Below are 21,147 nucleotides of genomic sequence, written 5' to 3' on the forward strand. Positions count from 1 at the left end.
TTCATTGATACCTTGTTTCTGACATCTTCAAGTCCACTGGTGAGTGAGTAGTCTGGAGAAATGGCACTTCCAATTGCTGTCATACATGGAAGAGCTTTTCCGAAAAGTTCTGGATCGTATGGACGGCTACCGAGAGTATCGAAGATGGCGTCGAAAAGAAGCATAGAAAGTCTTTTTTCTTGTTCACTGGCAACTCCATAATGATTTCCTGATCCATAATACTTTCCACATCTCTCGTAGTGTAGAGTAATCAAACGGAGTGGGACAAGAACATTCATGTCGTTCATTGTCAAGATGTCATTGATTACTTTCTTCAACAACTTGATCATCATTCCTGGTGGAAGTTCTCTTGTAATGGCAACTAAGAAATCAGAAACTGCGTCTCTTTGATTCTTCGTCAACGACTTCAATCGGTTCATTCTGTATACGGTGTGAAGTGTGGCATCTAGAAGAGCAGAGTGATGTTCGGCATCAGAGAAGAAATGGGAATGGTTTGTCAGAAGTGGAAGGACAGAGTTACAGAGGTAACGGTTCAGAGCAAGAGCAGTGTCCGATTCAAGTGCTCGAGGCGAATCCATCATTGTAGCAGCTCTCAAATCTGGCAAGAAAGATTGCTCAAGGAAATGGAAGAGCATGTCCTGTTGATCTATTCCGTAGACACGATCCAAGAAGAGTAGAACTGATCCTTTGTGGTTTGGAAGAAGACCTGGCAGTGGTCCGGTGTCTGAAAATTATTTATATTTCATCTGAAACTCGACCAACAAATATTCACAAAACCACGATTCATGCAAAACATTTTCACTATTCAAAATCTCACTGTCAATCGGATTGTATCTGCTGGATCTCCTTCTTTGAACTATAGGATATTTTTTCTCGTTCAACAACTGAAGTTCAGCTTTTTGCTTCTCCGATTTCGGTGCGAACAGTTCATTTCCACTTGAGAATGAAGTGTGTACCGATGCATAATCAGATGATTTCGAGTCATCAGAATCTACTTCTTCTACACACGGTAATCTGGAAAGGGAGGGGGTTAGAAAAGGAAACAAATGTGAATTGATTAGTTCAAACCCTCTTCTTGCAAGGTTGGCGCCAGAGGTAAATGTTTGGGATCGACGCGTGTTGGATACTTCAGACGCCAGTGAGGCAACCATAGCAAACGTGTGTGCCATTACGGCTTTTTGAGTGTGAGATGCCTGAACGGCGTTAGCACGACGGACAGCTGTAACAGGACAGAAGACGTGATGGTTAGACACGTTTAGGGACAATGGACATGGAAAAAGAAAATCAAAATTTATAGCAAACCTTCAATAGATGGAGCTGCAAGATTTGGAATGGTGAATCGAAGGGCAAGAATCTGACCAAGATCATCAAGAGAGATCAGAGATCGAAGGATAGCACGGGCTCGAAGTGAGTCTCCCTTACCAGCCTAAAGTTGTCTGATGAGAAAAGTGAACCCTTCAGTAACTACTCACCTGGATGGCCATTGGATCTGGAGCACATTTGGCGAGCAAATCAACCAAACTGGAATAGAAATCGAGAGTTGCTGCTCCCAAGTCAATATAATCTTCTCCTTCAATTTCCTTGGATGGATACGTTGGATTCTCTCCAAGCAATCCTGATGTAAGCATGGAGGGATGAGAATCATTTTCGAGGAGTCTAATATCTTCAGAAAGAGCGATGGCTTCTTTGAATGCCGAGAAAAGTCCTTGGCCTTCTCCTTTCAGAGCAACACCGAGACATTCAGGTCTTCGAATCAACAATCGGATGACAAGATTTGCGTTTTCTTCCACGTTTTCTCCATTGATCCATACACAGAATCGAAGGAAATCGATGTATCTTTCTCCTTCTACTGGATCCCATCCGATATCTGGATATCCCTTGGTAATCAGTTCGGAATTTGGTTGCAATCCACATCTGGAAAGATAGACGGCCACTTTGTCGAGTTCTTCTTCTTTGAGAGCCAGTGCCAATTCATTGTTATCCATGAATGATGAATAGGCAACATCTAAGGGAACAGATCCTCTTAAAGATGGTCTCGCCAATAGCATGGTTGCATTATCGAGAAGGAAGGATAGATGTTCAAACATTGCCTTCTGATTCTGACGTGAAGTTCTACAGAAATAGCAAAGGAATCTGGAGCAAGCGACGACCATTTCCGATGCATCTTTGATTGGAGCCTTCTCCTTCACCTCATCTCCTTCATGCTCTACTGTTCCTTGTTGTGCTGTCAGAATATTCATCATAATGGACATCACGTTCTCATGAACAGAGAGAAGTCTCATCAGATCTGGATGTTGGAAGAAAATTCTGTTGTTCATCAACTTCCATAATCCCCTCTTCAGAATTGCTTCTTCTGTATGCTCGAATTGTACAGTAAGAAGTTCGCGAATTTGAATGAGGTACACGATGAAGTCAGTGACGTCAGCTGCATTTCTCTCGTGGAACACATACGCTTGAGACATGGCATCGCGGATCTCTCTGATTCCAGAATATTGACGGAGAAGGAGCTTAAACATGCTTCTAATCAGATCCTTGCTCTCTATGAAATCAGCTTGAGCCCATTCACGGAGCATCGTGACAATGATTTCTCTGAAGTTTTGAGTTCCCTTCTTCTGCATTTCCATTCCTTCTTCTTCCAATGGTGGTGGAACTTTCACAACGATTCTAGCGAATGAGTCAACCCAAGATCCTTCTTCCGACTCTATCAATGCCAACTGATCTTCAGATTCTCCCTCCTTGGCATTTCCGATTTTTCCAACCAACAATTCACAGAAATCTCGCAATTGTTGCTGAAGACTCTCCGCCATTGGACATTGATCCACATCTGCATCTTCTTCCATGAATTCTGGATCTCTTTCTTCTTTCACTTTGCACATTAACAAACGGAACATTTGTTCCTTTGGCGGACATCTGAACTCCTTTGTTTTCTTCGCAGCTTCGGCTGGTGGCATGTCTGTTTGCTTGATTTCCATGTATCTTTTGCATTGATCTGATTGTAATTCTCCCACGAATCCTTCTGTGAAAGCAACAAGTGATTCGATACGATAGCGAAGTTGAATATCGCAAAGATGATCGAGAATACTGACAAGTTGGAGTTTAACAGGCTCTGCGAGCTCCAGCTGAGTCAGTCCCTTTTGTGTTGTTCCATTCTTATAACTCTCATCGAAGGCTTGTGGATGGATCAGTCGTAAGAGACATTCCAATTCTTCATCGTTGATCAATCCGATGACAAGAAGTTGATCGAATAGCTTGAAGAGTGGCTCAAAGTGGTTGGTATTGTCTCCACCGATCAGATCTCTACAGTTCATAACTGCATGATGTGTGGCTGATTGAAGTGATTCCATAACGTGTTTCTTCAAAGCATCAAAATCTACAGATGGCGGTAGAAGTTTCATTTCTTCCTCTCTGCTGATATGTTTCTTCACTGGTTCAGCAGCCATCTGGGATAGCATCGAGACAGATTGACCAGTTATTTGTGGATATCTGAAAGGGATAACTGTGTATTACTAACTTTAGTTGGCTTGCCTAGATTCGCTATCTGGATCCAATACATTTTTGATCTGCAATTGAGGAACCAGAGGAATTACATATTCTTTTGCCATACTGTTTCTAGCAGCTGTGTGACTCATCAAATGAATACCAATCAACAAATCGTGGAATCCTTGACGCATTGGTCCGGAAAGATCTGGAAATTTTATGAGTAATAATCAAAACGGCGTCTTTTTTAGTCGACTCACAGTGTGACTTGATGGCATACATTATTTGATCTTCATCGATGTGTTGGCACAATGTATGAGCTACTTTATGGTTTCCATGGCTTGCTAATTTGCAGTACAGATTCAAAGTTTGCCGATGGAATTCCAGCATGTCAGGCATCTCAATCATTTCCAAAATGTCCAATGACTGGTCTTTCTCCGGAATGTACACCGACATAATTCGAACTGGGTCGTTGCACAAAACCGACCATCCTGAAAACAACAATAATACAGTCGTCCTCCTCCTTCGCACCTGTCTTTCCGACTCCCCCATCTGTCCCCCCTTCCTCTGCACCGACCGACCACGAGCTACCCCTTCCCCCCAACACTGCCCCTCGTTTTCTTCTTTTCTGTCTACTCTAATCCTCCTTTTGCTTTGTGAACTCTCCCTTTTTGCCCCCTCTTCTTCCCCAGTTTTTCTCTTCGTTCTCTTTTCCTCTACTAACATTATGTGTATTACGTGAACAGGGGAGTGTGCCCCATTGGCGCAGTCGGTTAGCGCATGGTACTTATAGTCTATAGGGCATGCCAAGGTCGCCAGTTCGAGCCTGGCATGGGGCAGATATTTTTAGGATATTTTTTGGTTTTTTTTTCGTACCTCGAACTTCAGATAGTTTCAATGCTGTCGTTCTTAGAGTCTCGTTTGGAACACGAGCCCAATACACAGATTCGATTTGCTCCACTGTGAGACGTGGTGGGCAGAATGGCACAAGAGATTTCTCACAAGATTTGAACATGGCAGCTGACAACGGGAAAGTGTATTTTATGCGGCCCAGTTCAAATTGAAGAATATCGGTTGCTGTTGGTGTGACGAATGCCGCTGGGAAGAGCATAGCTCCAGGCTCCAGTTTGAATTTGACACCAGTGTCAGTGGTTCCAACTTGAAAACTTAATTCTCCAATAGAAGTGTCAATGATACATCCGATCAGAGTTCCAGATACTTTTGTGTTAGCAACATCTGCAGTCTTTTCCAACAGCTCGGATACATTCACCATGTAACAGTTTTGAGATTGAACACTGGAAATTTCAGTTGTTTCTAGATAAATCAAAAATTCAATTTAGTACCTGTCCACAGTAGTTCCATGATGGTCTGCTTCAGAGAATCTACATTTTCTGACACCTTGATTTCCATCAAAGTGCACATTGTAGTAGTGATATTGAGTGGTAACCCATCCAACCCAGACTTGTGACGTATCTTGTCCTGGGAAGATTCTGACTCCATAGTAATATTCGTCGACTTTGTCTTTCAGAGCAACGAGAGCATGAGCATCTCCTTCTTGAAGAACATCCAGTTGAGCTTCCATGGGAATGATAGATCCCTTCTTTTCTCTTTCCATAGCTTTCTCGAGAGCAATTTCAGCCTGAAAATCATTTATTAATCTTTTTAATCGTTTTCAATTTTTTTTCAAATGTTTCCGGTTTTCAACTACCGTAACAAACCTTTAATAGAAGGGCTCCCCACACTGTTAAGTATGAGCTGATTTATCTCTGTTCTTGTGCAAGATCGAAAATGTGTTAACTGATAAAATATTTGTGAAATTATGACCAGCATGTTATCAATTGATAACTTTTTATACCTTTTACAGGAACCGAGTAAAATTGGCTCAAATTCGATCTTAAAATGCTCTTTTATTACAGGTTTTATGGTTTAAAAACGTTTTTGTTATTACCTTCTTCCCCTTCTTCCCCTTTTTAACTGATCCTCTTTTGATTGTCAACTGTCGTCCTGGTCCGGATAGAGGCATCTCGCTAGAGGCTGAAAATTCAAATTTCACATCTGTTTTCTAAACCCTCGAGCTATTAGATATTGCAATGGGGGATTTAGAAATGATATGCCGAGTACCATGCTGCATTTGAAAGAGAGGAGAAAGTTTTTGGGAGATAGGGAGAGAGAGAGAGATTATAAGAGAGTTTTGCCAGAAAGGAGAGGCTTTGATGCGGCGCTTGCTTCTCACCGGACACTGTGTCTTCCTCGTGGAACTGATCTTGTAGAACCCAAATGGGATCTAGATCTTCTGATTCTTCTTCTGAATTTTATCTACGGATACTATAGGAATACTAAAAGACGCTAATGTGTTTGTGATGGTGGGATGAAACCAAATAAAGTGAACCTATCTACAGTAATCCATCAATAACTCACCCAGTACATCCTTTTGACCAGTTGGGAGAGTTGAAGTATCAAGACTTCCGGCGTCAAAACTTCTTGAGTTGGATTTCATCTGTCTTAAAGCTGCTGCCTTATCCTCTTTCCTTCTATCGCTATCTCTGAAACTGTAGATTCTTTCAGTTCGACATACTATTCTATTCTATGATTCAATTACTTCTTTCGGGTGTTGCTGGAATCACGCAGTCTGCTCAGAATGCCGCCTTTCTTTGGTTTTTCAGCATGACGATCATTCAAATCTCTCATATGCTCTTCAGCAATTTGTCGTTCTTCATGTGGAAGTTCGAGAAGACTTCTTCTGAAATTCAAATCAGACTGGGTTACGATATTTTGAAACTGAATAATCAGATGTGCTCAAAATACAGAAAGCGGAGAAGCTCTACTGGAAAAAATTACAAGAATCGTTCGATTTGAATTCTGTGTCTGTGTGTCTGTGTGTTTTTTGTTCGGTTAAAAAATCGGTTTCAGAAGAGAACAGAAGAAGTTTGCAATCGGTAAGTGCGTGCGTTATTTTGACATGCAAATAGTGGTAGTACCAAATAAAAATAGAACATAAAACGACTAAAAGGTAGCATTCTCGAACGTTTTCAAACACCTCAACACGTCCTGCCATTTGTGATTATCCTCTTCGTTGACGTGCAACCACGTCAGAATCGATTCGTCGAACGAATACATACCGAAGTTCATTAGGGTTAGAACACGCCGACGTTGACTGTAACGACCTATATCTCATTTTGGGGAAAATTGGAATTAAGCGATAGAGATGGATAATTATAATATACTGGAGATCAAATTCAAGGGAAGGGGGTTCGAAACTAAAAACAATACAAGGAAGGAGTAGAACGCAAGGATACTATCACGTTCATACCAGCGTAGAAGCCTCTCGGAGGAAGCTGTTCAAGGAGGAAAAAGAGGAAGAGTTGTTCACATTAGAAGTCAATATTGTGTATTAGTTAAATTATAAAAGGAAAACCACTCGAAACTCACTTCTAGTCGAAAAAATAAAAGAGAACAACAAACGAAAATAGGAAATGACATACCTGACTGCTGGTGGTTCATCTCCTTCGATACTTGGTTGCTTTGATGTTGTTCTAGATCTATTCCGATCGTCATCTGATTCATGAGAGTCTTTCGATCCAAGCATACTTCTCAAGAATCCCTTCTTCTCTTTATTATCGTCGAATTCTTTGGGAATTCCTGGAGCACGAATCTGACTGACAACTGATTGGGAACGAGGCTTGTAGTCTTGAAGCTGACGCCGAATCGCTTCTTTGTCTCTGAAAAAGTCATTTAGAGAATACATTTTTTGAGAAAAAAACTCACTTGTTCTTCACAAAAGTGTCATTACACTTGACCGGTAATGACAATCTGATGTACTCCATCTTTGCTTTCTCGGATGGACCTCCTTCCGATATCGTTACTTTTTGCAATATCTTCAGGCATGGTGGACTATTTCCAGTTGCTGGAATTCTAGTAACTTCTAATATAGATCCTGACTTGAGAGTGGAAATATCTTCGAATCTTGGAAGTTGCTTGGCAAACCACATTGGCATAGTTCTGTACATGTTGACACAGAAGGGTTCGTATCCTTCTTGTAGACCGCAAGTTGTGAAGAATTTTAGAGAATTGGATTGTTGTCCAAAGTTAAGTCTTCCTCTCTGTCCACTTCCAAGTGTCATTGCTGGAACTAGTCCATCTCCACATACAACATTATCAAATGCCATTTCAGATCCAGATGGGTCAAGAAGAAGTTCTCCATTAAGAGAGAAACTGATGGTACGGTCATTCAGATCGAGGAAACATCCAACGACATCTCCGATCTTCCATTCCTTTCCATATGTTTCTGCTCCTTGATGCCATTTTCTGCCAAGGTAACCATCAAAAGCATAACTTCTATCATCAGCTCCCAGTTGGATTTCTGGTGTTGATCCGATATCCATCCATCCGATTTTCATGTAACCAGCAGTCAGAATTTCAAATTCAAAGTACCATTTTCCTCCATTAACTGCATACGTGGCTTCGGCACGATAAGTTCTGGTATTATCTTTTCGTGCTCTCAACTCCTTCTCGGCAATTTCATCATGTTCGTGTGCTGGTGGTTCCAAGAAAATACCGAATAGTTGGAGAGCTCTAATATTTTCAGCAGCGGATTCTCGATTGGCCTGTTTGATTCTCTCGTCAACCTGCTCATACGGGACCAGATGAGGTGATCTCTTCTGTGTGGCATCCACGTGTTCACTCAGCCCAAACGTCCATCCTCTTTTGATCTTTTCCTTCGCCCAAATGTTGTGAGTGTTTCGAGCAAGGGCTTCTGTGAGTGGCTGAAGTTCGACTGGAAGTTGGATCTCATGAGTATCCAGTGGTCCGGGTTTATAGCCATTCGATTGTTGGAAGTTTTGGGCTAATCGCACGGCTCTCAGTCTGCATGGTGGATCGTCAGTAATGAGGTGGTATCCAAGGGCTTCAATTGTTTTCATTGTTGTCAATGCCAACATTATGTTGTACTTCTTTTCAGTTTCCGGGAGCAGCTCGAATCTCGTGAGACACGGATGTTTTCTAGATGTTTCTGATCTTGTTTCTCCATATGACCATCCAAGTTCAATCTTCCTCATTGCCCATAGCTCGTGAAGATTTTCAGCATATTTCTGATGCATTTCCATTGCATGGTGTGTGAGTTGGGTGGTTGAAACGTCGATGGGAGTTGGAATGAATGGTTCCAAATTGTTGAAAATTGTCTGTGGACCACAGAAAATGTTCTTTCCCAAATCACCGAATGATAGGCAATCAGTGATACCTAATTCTCCGTTGACTGCTTCCACAACTGCCGAAAATCCAGTAGGTGGTCCATATCTCAATCTTCCTTGATTCCCTCCCAAGATAAAACGACAAGAGACTTTGGCAGAGAGGGACATAACAGGGAAGAAATATCCGTCGGTGTTGAACTTTTTGAAAGATCCACTCATGTAGGATCCGTTGACACTGAATCTGATTTCAGGAATCGTCAAGTCGATGGAGCATCCGATGACGTCACCTTTCTCCAAAAGTTTGTGTCCAACTATTCTTGATTTTCCTCCGAAAAACATTGATTTTCCATCAAAACCGTAAGAATAGAAGTCATCTCCAACTCCATTGCATCCCCATTTGTCTCCAGATCCAGGGAACGGCTTGAATCCAACACTGTTTGCCCATCCGATTCGAAGATATGGAGTCTGTTTGGTCATGGTTTCGATGTGTTCCACTTCTGCTTCGAAATACCATTTTCGGAATAGAGCGGATCCATCGACAACTCCGAGCATCACGTTGGGCATCATACTGGATACATGATCTCTCATTGATGTTTGTAATAAAAGATCTTTTCCGGGTAACAGATATTGAGTGATAAGGTTTTGTGAACTTCTGACAGCCATTCCGTTTCCTTCACAGAGAGACGATAACACATCCAGAACTTTTGGATCTCTTCCCACTTTTTCTAACAGCGAAATGACAGATCGAATGTGCCCTTCGTTGATCATATTCAATGCTTCTGGAGATTCAGTCAACACACAATACAGTACATCGAGAATTCCTTCAGCTGATTGTGGATTACTCAATCTTCCGAAGAGCCAATCAAGTCTTTGGGCTGAAGCAAACTGAGCACAATTGTAATGGTTTCCTTTGATCATTGCAGCCACCAAAAGATACAAATAGGTAGAGATCTGTTCCCATTTGATGTGAGTTTCTTCTCCAATCAGTCCAGCAAAATCAGGAAGAGCTTCCATTTGAGAAAACTTATCGATAGTGTCAAGGATCATGTTGAGAACTCCTTCTTCCTGGAAAAGGTCTTGACGACTTCGCAGTGCTCGAAGATGATTCTGTTTCTCTTCAAAGTCTTGTTCTTCATTCGGTTGAGCAAAGTATTCAATCAGATCTTCCATCAATTTCAGTACTTCGTTGAGATCTACTCTTGTCCAATCGGTTGATTGATTTCCTTCCAGTTGTAATGCATCGATTCCTTTCAAGAATTTGTTGAGAACCGATGAACACTTTCTGATGACTCTGGCGGATTTTGATTCTTCTTCTAGAGCCATGAAAAAAGTGTAGCAGTCGTCCATGTGACCATCTTTCAGTGCTACTGCTTTCTTCTCTTCAACTTTTCCTAATCCTTTTTTCGTCACTTCAGATGTTTGATAAGAAAGCCACAGTTGAGTTTTCACATGTTGAATGAAGGCGTTGGTCTCTCCATATCGTATCGTGGCGTTTCCCATTCCTTCTTCCTCTTTCTCATCGAGCATCTGCTTCTTAGGATCTTTATTTTGGCACATAACAAAGGCTGTCAGTTCGAAATCTGCTTTTTCTTTGTGGTAAAGTTGCACCGCGTTGTCCAAAACTCCTAGATACCTTCCGGATGTGATGTGTTTGATTCGGAATACTTGTTCCCATCCAACCAGTGCTCCATGCCATTTCATTCGAACTAATTCTACTCTCCAAAGTGATCTGGCTTGTGTCACCGCGGCACCTCCTTCGTAGATTACCATGCTGAAATAATTTTCAGATTTTTTGGAAGACTTAAAGAACTGACTTGTGTTGTGGATGCTCGCTCCAGTTTTCTGGGATTGTTAAGCATTCATCGTTACCGTGGAACAACCTCAGAACATCATTTCCGAAGAGAAATCCTGGAAAGAAATTCAGTTTTTATAGAATTCAAGCTTCAAAATACTCACCCATATTTCTGGTTCTCATGCTTCCTGAACTGACAGACTGGATATTCCATAGTGTTTGATGGAAAGATGCAATTACCATGTAGCCTTTGCTATATGCCATGTGCTAAAAAGTTTGAAAGTTTTTATAAGTTTGAAGAAAATTCATATATCCATCACTACTTTACAAAATCACTTTACAACATTTTCAGCTTGCCTGTTCTTTTTCTGTTATTCGTTTTTTCAGATGCTAAATGTATTTTTTAATTCCAATTCATTTAGTCAAACACTTACTAAATATCTTTCGGTGGCCACTGAAACCAAAATGACGTCATCACCGACGCGCACTTTTTCTCCTTCTGATCTTTGTTTGGAGGCTGGATGAATGGTCCACCAACACGCTTCTCCTGGAACAATTTCAGACTTTTTAAAGAGATTAATTTGGAACGAACATACCTTCATTCGTTTCTTGTACTCCTACATCAAATGCTAGTTTATCGTTTGAAGAGCAGGACGAAAGGCAGGCAAGATACATTTCACTCTGCACATGTTTCAATTGTACCGCGTGTCCGTACAAAAGAGTCTTGTGACCTCCAGCACCAGAAGCAGATTTCTATAAGTTTTCTGGTTGAACATTAATCTCACCAAAACAAAAACTCACATGATCACTGTCTGCTGACATCATTTCCTGTAATGCTCTCATTGATAGTGCGTTATCGATATAGAGCATGCACATGGCAATGTCTGGTGGGATGTCCTTGTCCGATACGTTTTCCAGTGTACACATCCGGTTACCGAAACCTTCTGTGCACAAACAAACTCTGCAATTTTATAGTTACCCTTATATTTATAGTTACTGTATATTGTTTTTTACCTTTCTGACCCGAGAACTCCATCTCTGTTGTGTGAGGCAACACAGGAGAGGCAGACGATGTCTCCCTGAAATTATTAGATTCAGTTGGGATGTACTTTCGCCATTTTTTGTTTTGACCATTATTTTTCAGACCTAATATATGTACAAACCTTCGTTACATAATTGTGATCCTCATCCGATATATCCGTGAAGTCAAAATCCATTTCCACTAATATCCGTAACTAATCATATCACTGAACATGAATATACTGAGTTGTGTATCTTGTGTTTTTGCGTTTGTGTGCGGTTTTTTGGCGGGTTCTATGGTTTTGCTGCCTAGAGCAGACTTCTAATGTGAAGAGAGGAGTCTCTTTGTCTGAAAACTGAAGAGTCACCATCAGCACAAAAAATAAAGAATAGTCGGCGAGAAGGAAAAAGACGACGAAAAAACAATAGGCGGGACCGGGACGGCAGAATGCCATATGTGCGACATAACATATTCTCTCTGGGGAGCAAAAAAAAAATAGGAAGAGATATCTGGAATATATGGAAACTAGCACTTATTTGTGATGATGTGCAACATAATAAATATGGGGATTAAGAAGTGATAAGCTAGACACCGGGTGTAAATGGAAAGAAAAGGAGAGCCTAGAGGCGAGATCAAATCGGCAAAAGCAGGAGCCTTGTTTGTTTTCTAAAGAGAGATCACTATCATCCTGAGACTCCTATGTTCAATATGCTCTCTTGCAAGTACGATTTGCACAAATTCCTGTCGGCATATACCTGTCCGATTTCAAATTTTTCGTTTATCAATCAAAAACGCTCTGCCGAATGATTCAATGATTCTTGGAATCGGAAGCAACAAATAAAACTGATTCAGTTCTGAAACAACTGGGAATAAGGGTCTAACAAAGGAACTTTTTTGAAAGGTTCTTCGGGAATTAGCTGAAAATTTGAACAAAGGTACTTTGAACATGCTGGAAACAATTTCAGCGATATCTATGTAGTAGAGCGATGTATTATCGTAGAGGATGACGTATTTCGAGTAAATCCTATAAAAGTTCGAACTACTGAAAATAGAGCTCAATGTTATTAAAAAAACTAATAGTACACGTTGATGCGGGTAATGAGATGTCTGGAAATCTGACAATGTCTAGAGGGTGGGAAACTTAAATATGGGCCCAATAGAACACTGTCAAGTTTGAGAAAATTAGCTCAAAGCTAAACGTCAGGGGCCTTCTATTACAGATTTTACGGGAAAAAACTAGGATTTGAGCTATGAAAAAAAAGAAACGAATAGTACATGTTGATACGGGAAATAAGATTTTCCTGGGAATCTGGAAATGTCTAGAGAGTGGGAAACTTGGATCGATTCTCATAATACTCAGGCCTAAAAGAAAAAAGAAGAGGACGAGGACGTTTCTCGAGATCTAGGAAATAAAAACTCGTGTATAAGGTTAACCTAAAAACTTTCGAGTACTTTTTTTCCGGAAAGAAGGCTAATTCCTCCGTGGGTGTCCCCAGAAATACGTTTATGGGTTGTATGTGCGTAGTAGAGGACAAAAAGTTGGAAGGCGGACGGGAGATGAATGCACAAAACGAGGCCAAAGGGGAAGAAGAGAGGAGACGGAAAGGAACTGAATAGGATTCGAAAGAAGAGGCCTCGCTTTTTTTCGAGTTAACCGCGTACTTTTTGCTTCTCGCCTTCTTCAGAATTTTTTCCAAAAAATTTTGATTGATCAAGAGACAAAGTGGTATATGGAGAGAGAGAGAGAGGCTGGTTGCTGGCCTCTAGGGGTCTTTTCAGCTTTGTAGGGATTTTGGAAGGGACTAATAGAGTGCAAGCGTACCTTTTAGAGATGTTAATTCTAGAAAAAGGGGGGACGAAACAAATCAAGAAGTAGGGGTGGGAGAGCGAAAACGAAATGAAACACGACGTCTACTGAGCAAGAAGTGTCAGCTCTCTATGTTTCTCCATATCGCGCACTCTTAACAAGTTTTTCTCTTTTCATACATTTAAGAAAAGATGTGTGGCAGAGAAGGGAAAAACGCAAGAAACGAGGATGTGAGAGTAGCGCCACCCCTGGACACCACTCATATATGCACAAATTTCAATTATTTTTTCCTACTTTTTTTTTCTTCCTCACTTCCTCAAGAAGATCGTCTTCTTCTTGGTCATAAAAAACCAAAAAAGTGTTTCCCCTAGAATTCGTGAGCGTCTACTTTGTACAAATGAAAAAATGTGGGTCCCTCTTCTTCGAAATTCGAGATGAGCTGTTGGGATGCAAATGCTTACATAAAATACGGATGTGTTTCTTTTTTCATTCCATTTTGTTTCGTTTTTATGAAAGTGACATGAAATTGCCGCGAAACTAAGGGACAAAAAACTGGTTGCCAGGAGCAAAGGTACTACTAGTAAAAAAAAAGAAAAAACAGCTTTGAATATCTTTTTCCTCCCGTTTTGCTCTTTTTCTCTATTGCTCTAATATTCTCAAAATACGACGACAAGCTAAAAAAATGTGTTGATTAAATGTGCTAAATCGGAGAGAGAGCATCGGGTTGTTCTTCTTTTTTTTTCTCCGGGAATATTTAATTCTCACCACTGGGGATAAAAATCATTTGGAGTAGATTTCTTATTCTGTATCTGAATGACCTCTTTCTTTTTATCTTTAGAGCCTAATTCTCACGCTCTTTGAATAAAGCATAAAATTTAAGATCTCATTCCGAAGCTAATGCATTACTCGGCGGAACCAAAAAAATGGAATTAAAAAGTGAGAAGAGCTTCTTTCCAAAACATAGAGAAGAGCACATTCTCTCTGTGTTACAATAAAACAGCATCTTTCTCTTTTGTCGCTCTTTTTACGAGATTTGCCAATTGCGCACTTACACTCTACGGAGGGTCCTTTTAGTCGTTTATGCAAAGCGACACTATTTTTTTGTTGCAACGAATTTCGAGAGAAAAAGAGAGCAATATTTCATAAAACTCGCTTCGAACTGAAGACGACTGACTTCAGAAAAGTGGATTTGTGAGATTGAAGGAAACAGATAGAGTACAAAAATCTACAGTATGCCTAAAATTGTATTCTCGAGATTCCTACTATTGTAAAACCTGTAATAGAAGGTTCACCAAACTTTCATCTTTGAGCCAATTTTTCTCTGTTCCTGTCAAAGATATAAAAGATGGTAAACTGGTAAATTTTTTATCATAATATCACAAACATTTTATCAATTGACACATTTTCATATATTTTGCATAGAGAAAAATTAGTTCAAACTTGACAGTGTGTGGGCACTTTTATACGGGTTTTTAACGACGGTGGTCTGGTTATGATTAGATCAAAATTCTACATTATTCATCAAGAATGGGTAAGATTTTCGAAACTAATGCAAGTTTTAGCGCCAAAAAAAAATATGGACTAGAATTCCGGACTAGAATTCCAAAAAACCATTATTTTAACACATATCTGTACAGATAGGGAAACTTTTTTTACTCCAGGATTTATCAGATGTGAGGATGTCAACGATTGAAAACAAGGAATCCAATTGTATTAATAAATTTTCAAAAGAATCTGCCTTTATGATCTAGTTGTGGAAAATCAGTCATCCTAGATACCACTTTAAAAGAGTGTCACCCTAACCTTCAACTTTGAGCCCATACACCTTATTTCCTCTAAAATATATCAAAAAGTGGTTAACTGGTAAAATATTTCTGATATTAAGATGAGTGTTTTGTCAGTTGACCATTTTTTAATATCTCTTTCAGAAAGCGAGGAAAATTAACACAAAATCAAAAGTTAGGGGTTCATTCTATGGGAGTGGTCACCGTAGTTTCTTTTATTGTCGAATTAAAAAAACTGGGACCTAATTTGAAAACCATCGCATCTTTTTGATCTACGAAAAAGCGCGGCAAAAACGTAATATTTCAGACATTCGCCTCGTTCGAGCTACTTTCGCAATTAAATACGGTTTTTCGATGAAAACAGATTCTGGAGATGCTAGCGATCATTTTCATACCAAGAAATCTAAATTTTGTTCAGAAAATCCCAAAAATTCACAGAAATTAATTTGTTATTTACAGTATCCGTTTTCGGAGCGATGCCTCGTAAATCGACACGAGCGTTGCCCGCGAAAATTTTCAGGTCCCAGTTTGTTTAATTCGACAATAGAGCGGCTTAAACTTTGATTTTGACTTCGACTCATGTACATAAATGCAATTTTCGAAAATTCAACCCAAAAAATGAGTTTCACTAACCGTTCGGAGAAAAGAGACATCATCCTGTTCTCCTCCTCCCTGCTCCTCCTTGTCGGCCATCGTCGTCGATCGTCAAAGTGATAATAGTCGTTTCGTTCTTCTTCACTCAGTTCGCTTTTTACTGGTTTGGCATCTGTCAAAAAAGAAACGAAATGAAGGTGGTACCACAAGGGAAAAGCCAAAAAAAAGAAGAAAAAAGAGGAGCATGACAGAACGAACGGAAAATTATGGGGATGTTTGAGATTTATTGAGGTTTCTATTTTTTTTTTCTCCGGACAAATATATTTCGACAAAACGGAAAGAAGGTGAGTTTTTGGAATAAAAGTAGAACAATTAGGCGGAGAGAAGAGACGAGAAGTCATGTTGAAAAAGATCGAATAAAACGTAAAACATGGGCAGGGAAAACAGAGAAAAGAGCATAGAGAGAATTGTGGTTTCTAATTAAACTCTCTGGTGGTTTTATTGCTCTCCAGTATTATGCTCAGAGAGAAAGCGGAGCAAAAAGAAAAAAGATGAACGCCTAATCTCAGAAATAACACTACATAGGTGAAAAATGAAAGAGTCTATATGAAAAAAAAGTAGTGGAGAAAGGAAAAAAGAAAGATTCGATTATTTTTAGGAAATATGAGTACATTTCACATGGATATTTGTTATAGTTATTTGTTGTGACAATTCTAACTATAAGATATAAGAGAAAAAAGGAAGATATGTAGCGTCTTGAGGAGGATGAATCGGATTAATCTAGCAGTTGCCAAAAACATGAGGATGTCAAACTAGAGATATGAATCAAGAATCACGGCAGTAGAAAGGTTTAACCTGGAAGATGACTAAAAGTAGGATTATCAACTGCAACAATGATAAAGACACGTCACAGGACACGTCATTATACCTAACAAAACGTCAGAGGATGAAGGGAAAAGAAGAAGATGGCTGCCAACGGATGCTCTTCCTCTTCTTCTACTCCCTCTCGGTGGCAGGAGCCCGCCAACTCTCTTCTTCTTCTCATCTTAACAGCCGCGGTTCAGTTTCATTTCTCTCTGAGATCTCTCGGATTGTTGTGCTCTTTGACCGAAATACAGTGTAAAATGGCCATTGCCGATATTCCGTCTGCGTCTTCGGCTCTCTTATTGCTGAGGTGATGGAAAAAGAGAAAGAGAGAGGAAAGATGAAGTTTCCCCTTCGGAGTGGTGGCGCGGATGAGAAGAAGAAGATTATTATGAATGCAGATGTGCACCGGAGAGTGACGTTGACTTTTTTGAAGAAAAGGAACACTGATTCCGGGCAGAGCTGTAGCAAAACAACCTTGTCGGACGGGACATTTTGATTGAGTAATATTAAAACGAAACTATACGTTTTGAATACCGTAATAGACAGGCACTCTTAACTTTCTACTATGAGCTAATTTTTCTCGATTCCTGTCAAAAATATGAAAAAGTTGTCAACTGATAAAATGTTTCTCATCATATCAGAACTATTTTGTCGGTTGACACATTTTTGATATCTTTCATAGGAGTTGAGATAATTGAGCTCAAAATTGACAGTGTGTAGGCCCTTCTAATTGCGGGTTTTACAGTACACTGATAAAAGTAGATTCGATGAGCTGATAGAAATCTTAGAGTCAAGAAGTTTGGTCTAAACAGATAAGAATACAGAAAGAGCGCAAGGACTGTACAATAATTCTAGGCTAGCAGATCTGAAACTTAAAAATTAGTTTTAGCAGTCTCATTTTTTTACAAATTATTCTAGCGTTGTTTCAAATTAATTGCTGTTTTTTGAAATCGGACCCCTTCGCAATTTTATACTTTAGAAGTTTTTTTCAAATCTCAAAAGACAGATTTTTCAAATTTTCAGACCTAACAAAGAATGAAAAAAATCAAGAGCGAATAAAAAAATCATAAAAAACACAAAAAACTTCTTCATCGTCTTCATTCACTTCTTCTTCGTCTTAAGTCTATGGGTTTGTGGCTCCCGGTGGAGAGTGTGTGAAGTGTATATCTTTCTTCTCGATCGGATGGATACTTTGCGCTTGGCTCTCTTGTCTGCGGGGATCATTTATTAGTCGCCGAAAGAAAAGCTCAAGTGAAAAAAAGCGGCTCTCTCTCTCGGTTCTGTTGCCCGGTGAGGCGCAGAAGAGAGAGAGATTGGAACGTAAAGACAAACAACTAATGTTTTGAGTTATTTATTCATGATAACATTAAACCCGATCAGTTTTTAATTGGTATACAATAAATACATGAAAAATGTCTAAAAGAGATCTAACATCTATAGTGTACAAGCGAAGAAGATCAATCGAGATCCATGGTTTCATTTCGTAACCTCTTCATCATTTCATCATCTTTAACCACGGTTGTGTTCCTGTTCTGATCTGAAAATGAATCATCACATTAAAAAAAAGTTGATCTGTCTTACAACTCACTTTCGAAAAACCTATCCATACTATTCTGAAGTTTCACTCTCCTCTGATCCAATTTTATAGTGTTTATAATCTTCTCGTAAATCTCCTTCCTGGCTCTCATTCCCCATAGAAAATCGTTGTGATTGAAATCTCGAAGTTTGCTGAAAAAAAAATTGATTTTTCAGACTTCAAGCTCCGAAAACTTACGTGGCTTTCTTCAAAGATCTAGTTGGCAACATTGGAATCAAGAATCCCTCAACGTCCTTCGGATTTGCCAACCAGTCGAAATCAGAGTAGAATAAATAAATAGAACTATTGATTCTTCGAATGTCATACTCTGGAGGTAGAGGCTGAAACACAGACAATTTTTAAACATGCTCTGATTTTAATTTGAACGTACAGCCCCATAAATTTTTGAGTTCAGATCTTTCCCAAAATCAAAACGAGACATCCTCTTAGTCTTTACCATTTGTGCAAAATGAAGCATATTTCTGGAGGAAGTTCCAGCTGGATTATGTGCAAGATAAATCCCAATTCTTGACTGAAATTTGGAGTATTAAATCTTTTAAAAAAATTTTTAATCAGACATACATTATTGAATTGGTTACTGTTTGGGCCAGAGACAGCAAAAATGAAGTTCTCACAAAGGGGATTGTTCACAGCTTGGTCGCAGAAAATATCCGTAAGGAGCTTGGTGAAGATATTATTTGTCAAGAACTCTCCATCTCCGAAAACTTGGTACACCAACTGAAACGATAAATTCTCAATCAGAACAATTATTTGGTCTCACATTGTATTGCTCATAAATTTGCCCCAAATCATGGAATAGCCCCTTCACATGAGACATTCTTGCCACAGGAGCCAGTGCGAAGAACTTCCTGACCTTCGTTGACATTTCTGGGTCTTCACTCATTTTTGCGAACATTGTGAGAGCTCCTAAATTATCAGAAATTGCAGATCCATTTTAAAAACTCACAAACCTTGTGAATGACCGACGTAATACAAATTTGACTGTCTAGTATTTTTAAGAACATAATTGATCATAGCAGGTAAATCATATCTCGCCATCTCTTCCCAGCTAAATTTCCAGAATCTCCTGTCAGATGATGTCATTCTAACATGCTGCTTCGAATAAGTGTTTCCTCTCATGTTACCCAGCCAAACATCATAACCCTGATCGGCGAAAATGTATCCTAAAAAACTAATCTTACTACGAATTTTAATTCTGCAAACTAACCGGCTGACTGTCTCGGCAGATTGAGTAGCCAAATCGAAGACGTACAAAGAAGTCCGTGTTGCAAAAAGACGACCGGTTTAGGCATTTTGGATGCGGATTTCGAGGTCTCATCTCAAGAAGTTTTTTGGTATTCGGAAATGAACTATTCGTAACGGCAATATGCTTACTTTTTCCATGCGGAATGCGATGCAAAGTGAGGATGTAGCCATCGGCTGTGACGACTTTGTGCGTTTCGACCGGATATCCCCAATGAGCGATTATCTCTGGCTGAATATGATCATTATTAGAAACGGATGCATGTTTTTTAGGTTTTTTTTTTCCAAAATTACCACATCCATAATAGCTTCCGGGTCGATTGTAATGTTCAAAGGTTTCATAGTTGTCGGTGGTGGAAGAGTCGGAAATGTGAATGGAGCAAGAGTCGGGAGAGTTGGCATAGTTGGGAATGGTGGGAACACATCTTGCATTGGTTTTATAGGAGAATCATTGATAGGAGATATGACTGGAGTTTTGGTAGGAATGGTCCATAAGGGAGTCAGTGAATTGAATCCGAATGTCTCCTTATCCGGAACTTCCATAGTGGTGGGAGCTATCGGAGGGGGAAGTAATGTCTGAACGGTTGGCATAGACGATAGCCAGTCATTCGTAGATAATGATGAGAAGGAGAATGTGGGAACAGGACTTTTGAGTGCAATTGGGAGAATCGAAGTTTTCGGAAGTCCTGGGTTCTGAGCAGTAGATAGAAGAGGAGTTGTTGTGGATGGAGTTGCAGTCATGTCAGTGTCCTCTTCAGAAGTTGAAGTCGTAATTTCATCGCATAATGAATAAAGTATGAGGAGCAAAATGAGTATTATTAGTTTCATCTGGAAAAAATGTATTTGTATATTACAAAATTCGAAATAAAGAGCGGAGAAAGGTTATCGTGAACATTCTAGCCACCCAAACCGGCCACTATGAGCTCATATATCTCGGTTCCTATGAAAGATATCAACGCTTTTTTAACTGACAAAACAATTCCTGTATTATAAGAAATATTTTGTCAGTTAATCACTTTTTGATATATTTTATAGATAACGAGATATATGGGTTCCAAGTTGACAGTTTGAGTGGCTCTAATAGAGTGTTTACGGTATTTGACACCCTATATCAATTGAATATGGCTAACTGCTATAAACATGACGTGCGGAATCACAAAATGAGAATTAGGAGATTTCGCGGAAGTGTTCGTAACACTCGTTTCATGGAAACTAAAACAACAAATCGGGAAGAGGTAAGATAGGTACACCGATTGAAGAAACGCAGCGATTTGTCTGTCCATTCAAACTGGGTCATTATAGGAATGGACGGTTATGTTGAAAAGAGGGATGAGACGCAGGTGGGAGGAGGTTGGTTAGCCGACAATTATAAACTGACGGATAAAATTGTTTAATGATGGGAGGAAGAGAAGTAGATGATGTTAATCCTAGAATCGAGACACTTTTTTTTTGGCCATCCGGTACGCTTTCCCTTGTCCTTGAGTTCATATTTTCCTGTATGATGGTGTTGCTGGACATTCCCAGTTTTTTGTTTGGTGACCACTTGGAAAAACTTTTGTTGCGTTTTTACGGAATGCATGCAAATAAAGTTTGACCATAAAGTTTGAAATAGTTTTGAAACTCTCTTTAGTTTACTCAGGAATCGAACATTTCGAAAGTTGTTTTTCGAATGATGTCAAAACTATTTTCAACTGATTTTTGATAGCAAGTATGCTTTTAAGAGTATTACTTGCTGCTGATTGCTTATGATGCACATAAACAAGTTGACATAAATTTCAAA

The 21,147-nt window shown here is 39.6% G+C and overlaps 1 protein-coding gene and 1 non-coding gene across 2 annotated transcripts in view; one reads left to right on the plus strand and one right to left on the minus strand.

Annotated features, from left to right (window-relative positions):
- The window catches only part of Cbr-lipl-6, a gene marked incomplete at both ends in the record, with an annotated part of 30,149 nt that extends 9,954 nt beyond the window's left edge, over positions 1-20,195 (minus strand). The window contains 43 exon segments of the mRNA XM_045237858.1: positions 12-724; positions 818-1,219; positions 1,303-1,426; positions 1,473-3,483; positions 3,526-3,685; positions 3,738-4,097; positions 4,354-4,772; positions 4,821-5,116; positions 5,426-5,539; positions 5,592-5,761; positions 5,896-6,026; positions 6,077-6,217; positions 6,515-6,641; positions 6,907-7,196; positions 7,243-10,463; positions 10,474-10,571; positions 10,620-10,722; positions 10,890-11,002; positions 11,052-11,208; positions 11,257-11,416; positions 11,470-11,534; positions 11,619-11,639; positions 11,709-11,951; positions 12,069-12,164; positions 12,338-12,601; positions 12,949-13,144; positions 13,530-13,531; positions 13,822-13,835; positions 14,258-14,292; positions 14,373-14,452; positions 15,701-15,748; positions 15,832-15,969; positions 16,195-16,225; positions 16,716-16,807; positions 17,613-17,638; positions 18,117-18,256; positions 18,303-18,445; positions 18,496-18,636; positions 18,687-18,842; positions 18,886-19,031; positions 19,076-19,288; positions 19,341-19,599; positions 19,662-20,195. Of these exon segments, the coding sequence (XP_045096649.1) occupies positions 12-724; positions 818-1,219; positions 1,303-1,426; positions 1,473-3,483; positions 3,526-3,685; positions 3,738-4,097; positions 4,354-4,772; positions 4,821-5,116; positions 5,426-5,539; positions 5,592-5,761; positions 5,896-6,026; positions 6,077-6,217; positions 6,515-6,641; positions 6,907-7,196; positions 7,243-10,463; positions 10,474-10,571; positions 10,620-10,722; positions 10,890-11,002; positions 11,052-11,208; positions 11,257-11,416; positions 11,470-11,534; positions 11,619-11,639; positions 11,709-11,951; positions 12,069-12,164; positions 12,338-12,601; positions 12,949-13,144; positions 13,530-13,531; positions 13,822-13,835; positions 14,258-14,292; positions 14,373-14,452; positions 15,701-15,748; positions 15,832-15,969; positions 16,195-16,225; positions 16,716-16,807; positions 17,613-17,638; positions 18,117-18,256; positions 18,303-18,445; positions 18,496-18,636; positions 18,687-18,842; positions 18,886-19,031; positions 19,076-19,288; positions 19,341-19,599; positions 19,662-20,195 (12,393 nt within the window).
- CBG28170 lies at positions 4,232-4,316 on the plus strand. Its single transcript is given in 2 exon segments — positions 4,232-4,270; positions 4,280-4,316. It is a non-coding gene (tRNA).
- Positions 20,196-21,147: the final 952 nt, after the last annotated feature.

The sequence above is a fragment of the Caenorhabditis briggsae genome (genome assembly GCF_000004555.2).
Source record: "Caenorhabditis briggsae complete genome, chrV, whole genome shotgun sequence".
Lineage (NCBI taxonomy): Eukaryota > Metazoa > Nematoda > Chromadorea > Rhabditida > Rhabditidae > Caenorhabditis > Caenorhabditis briggsae.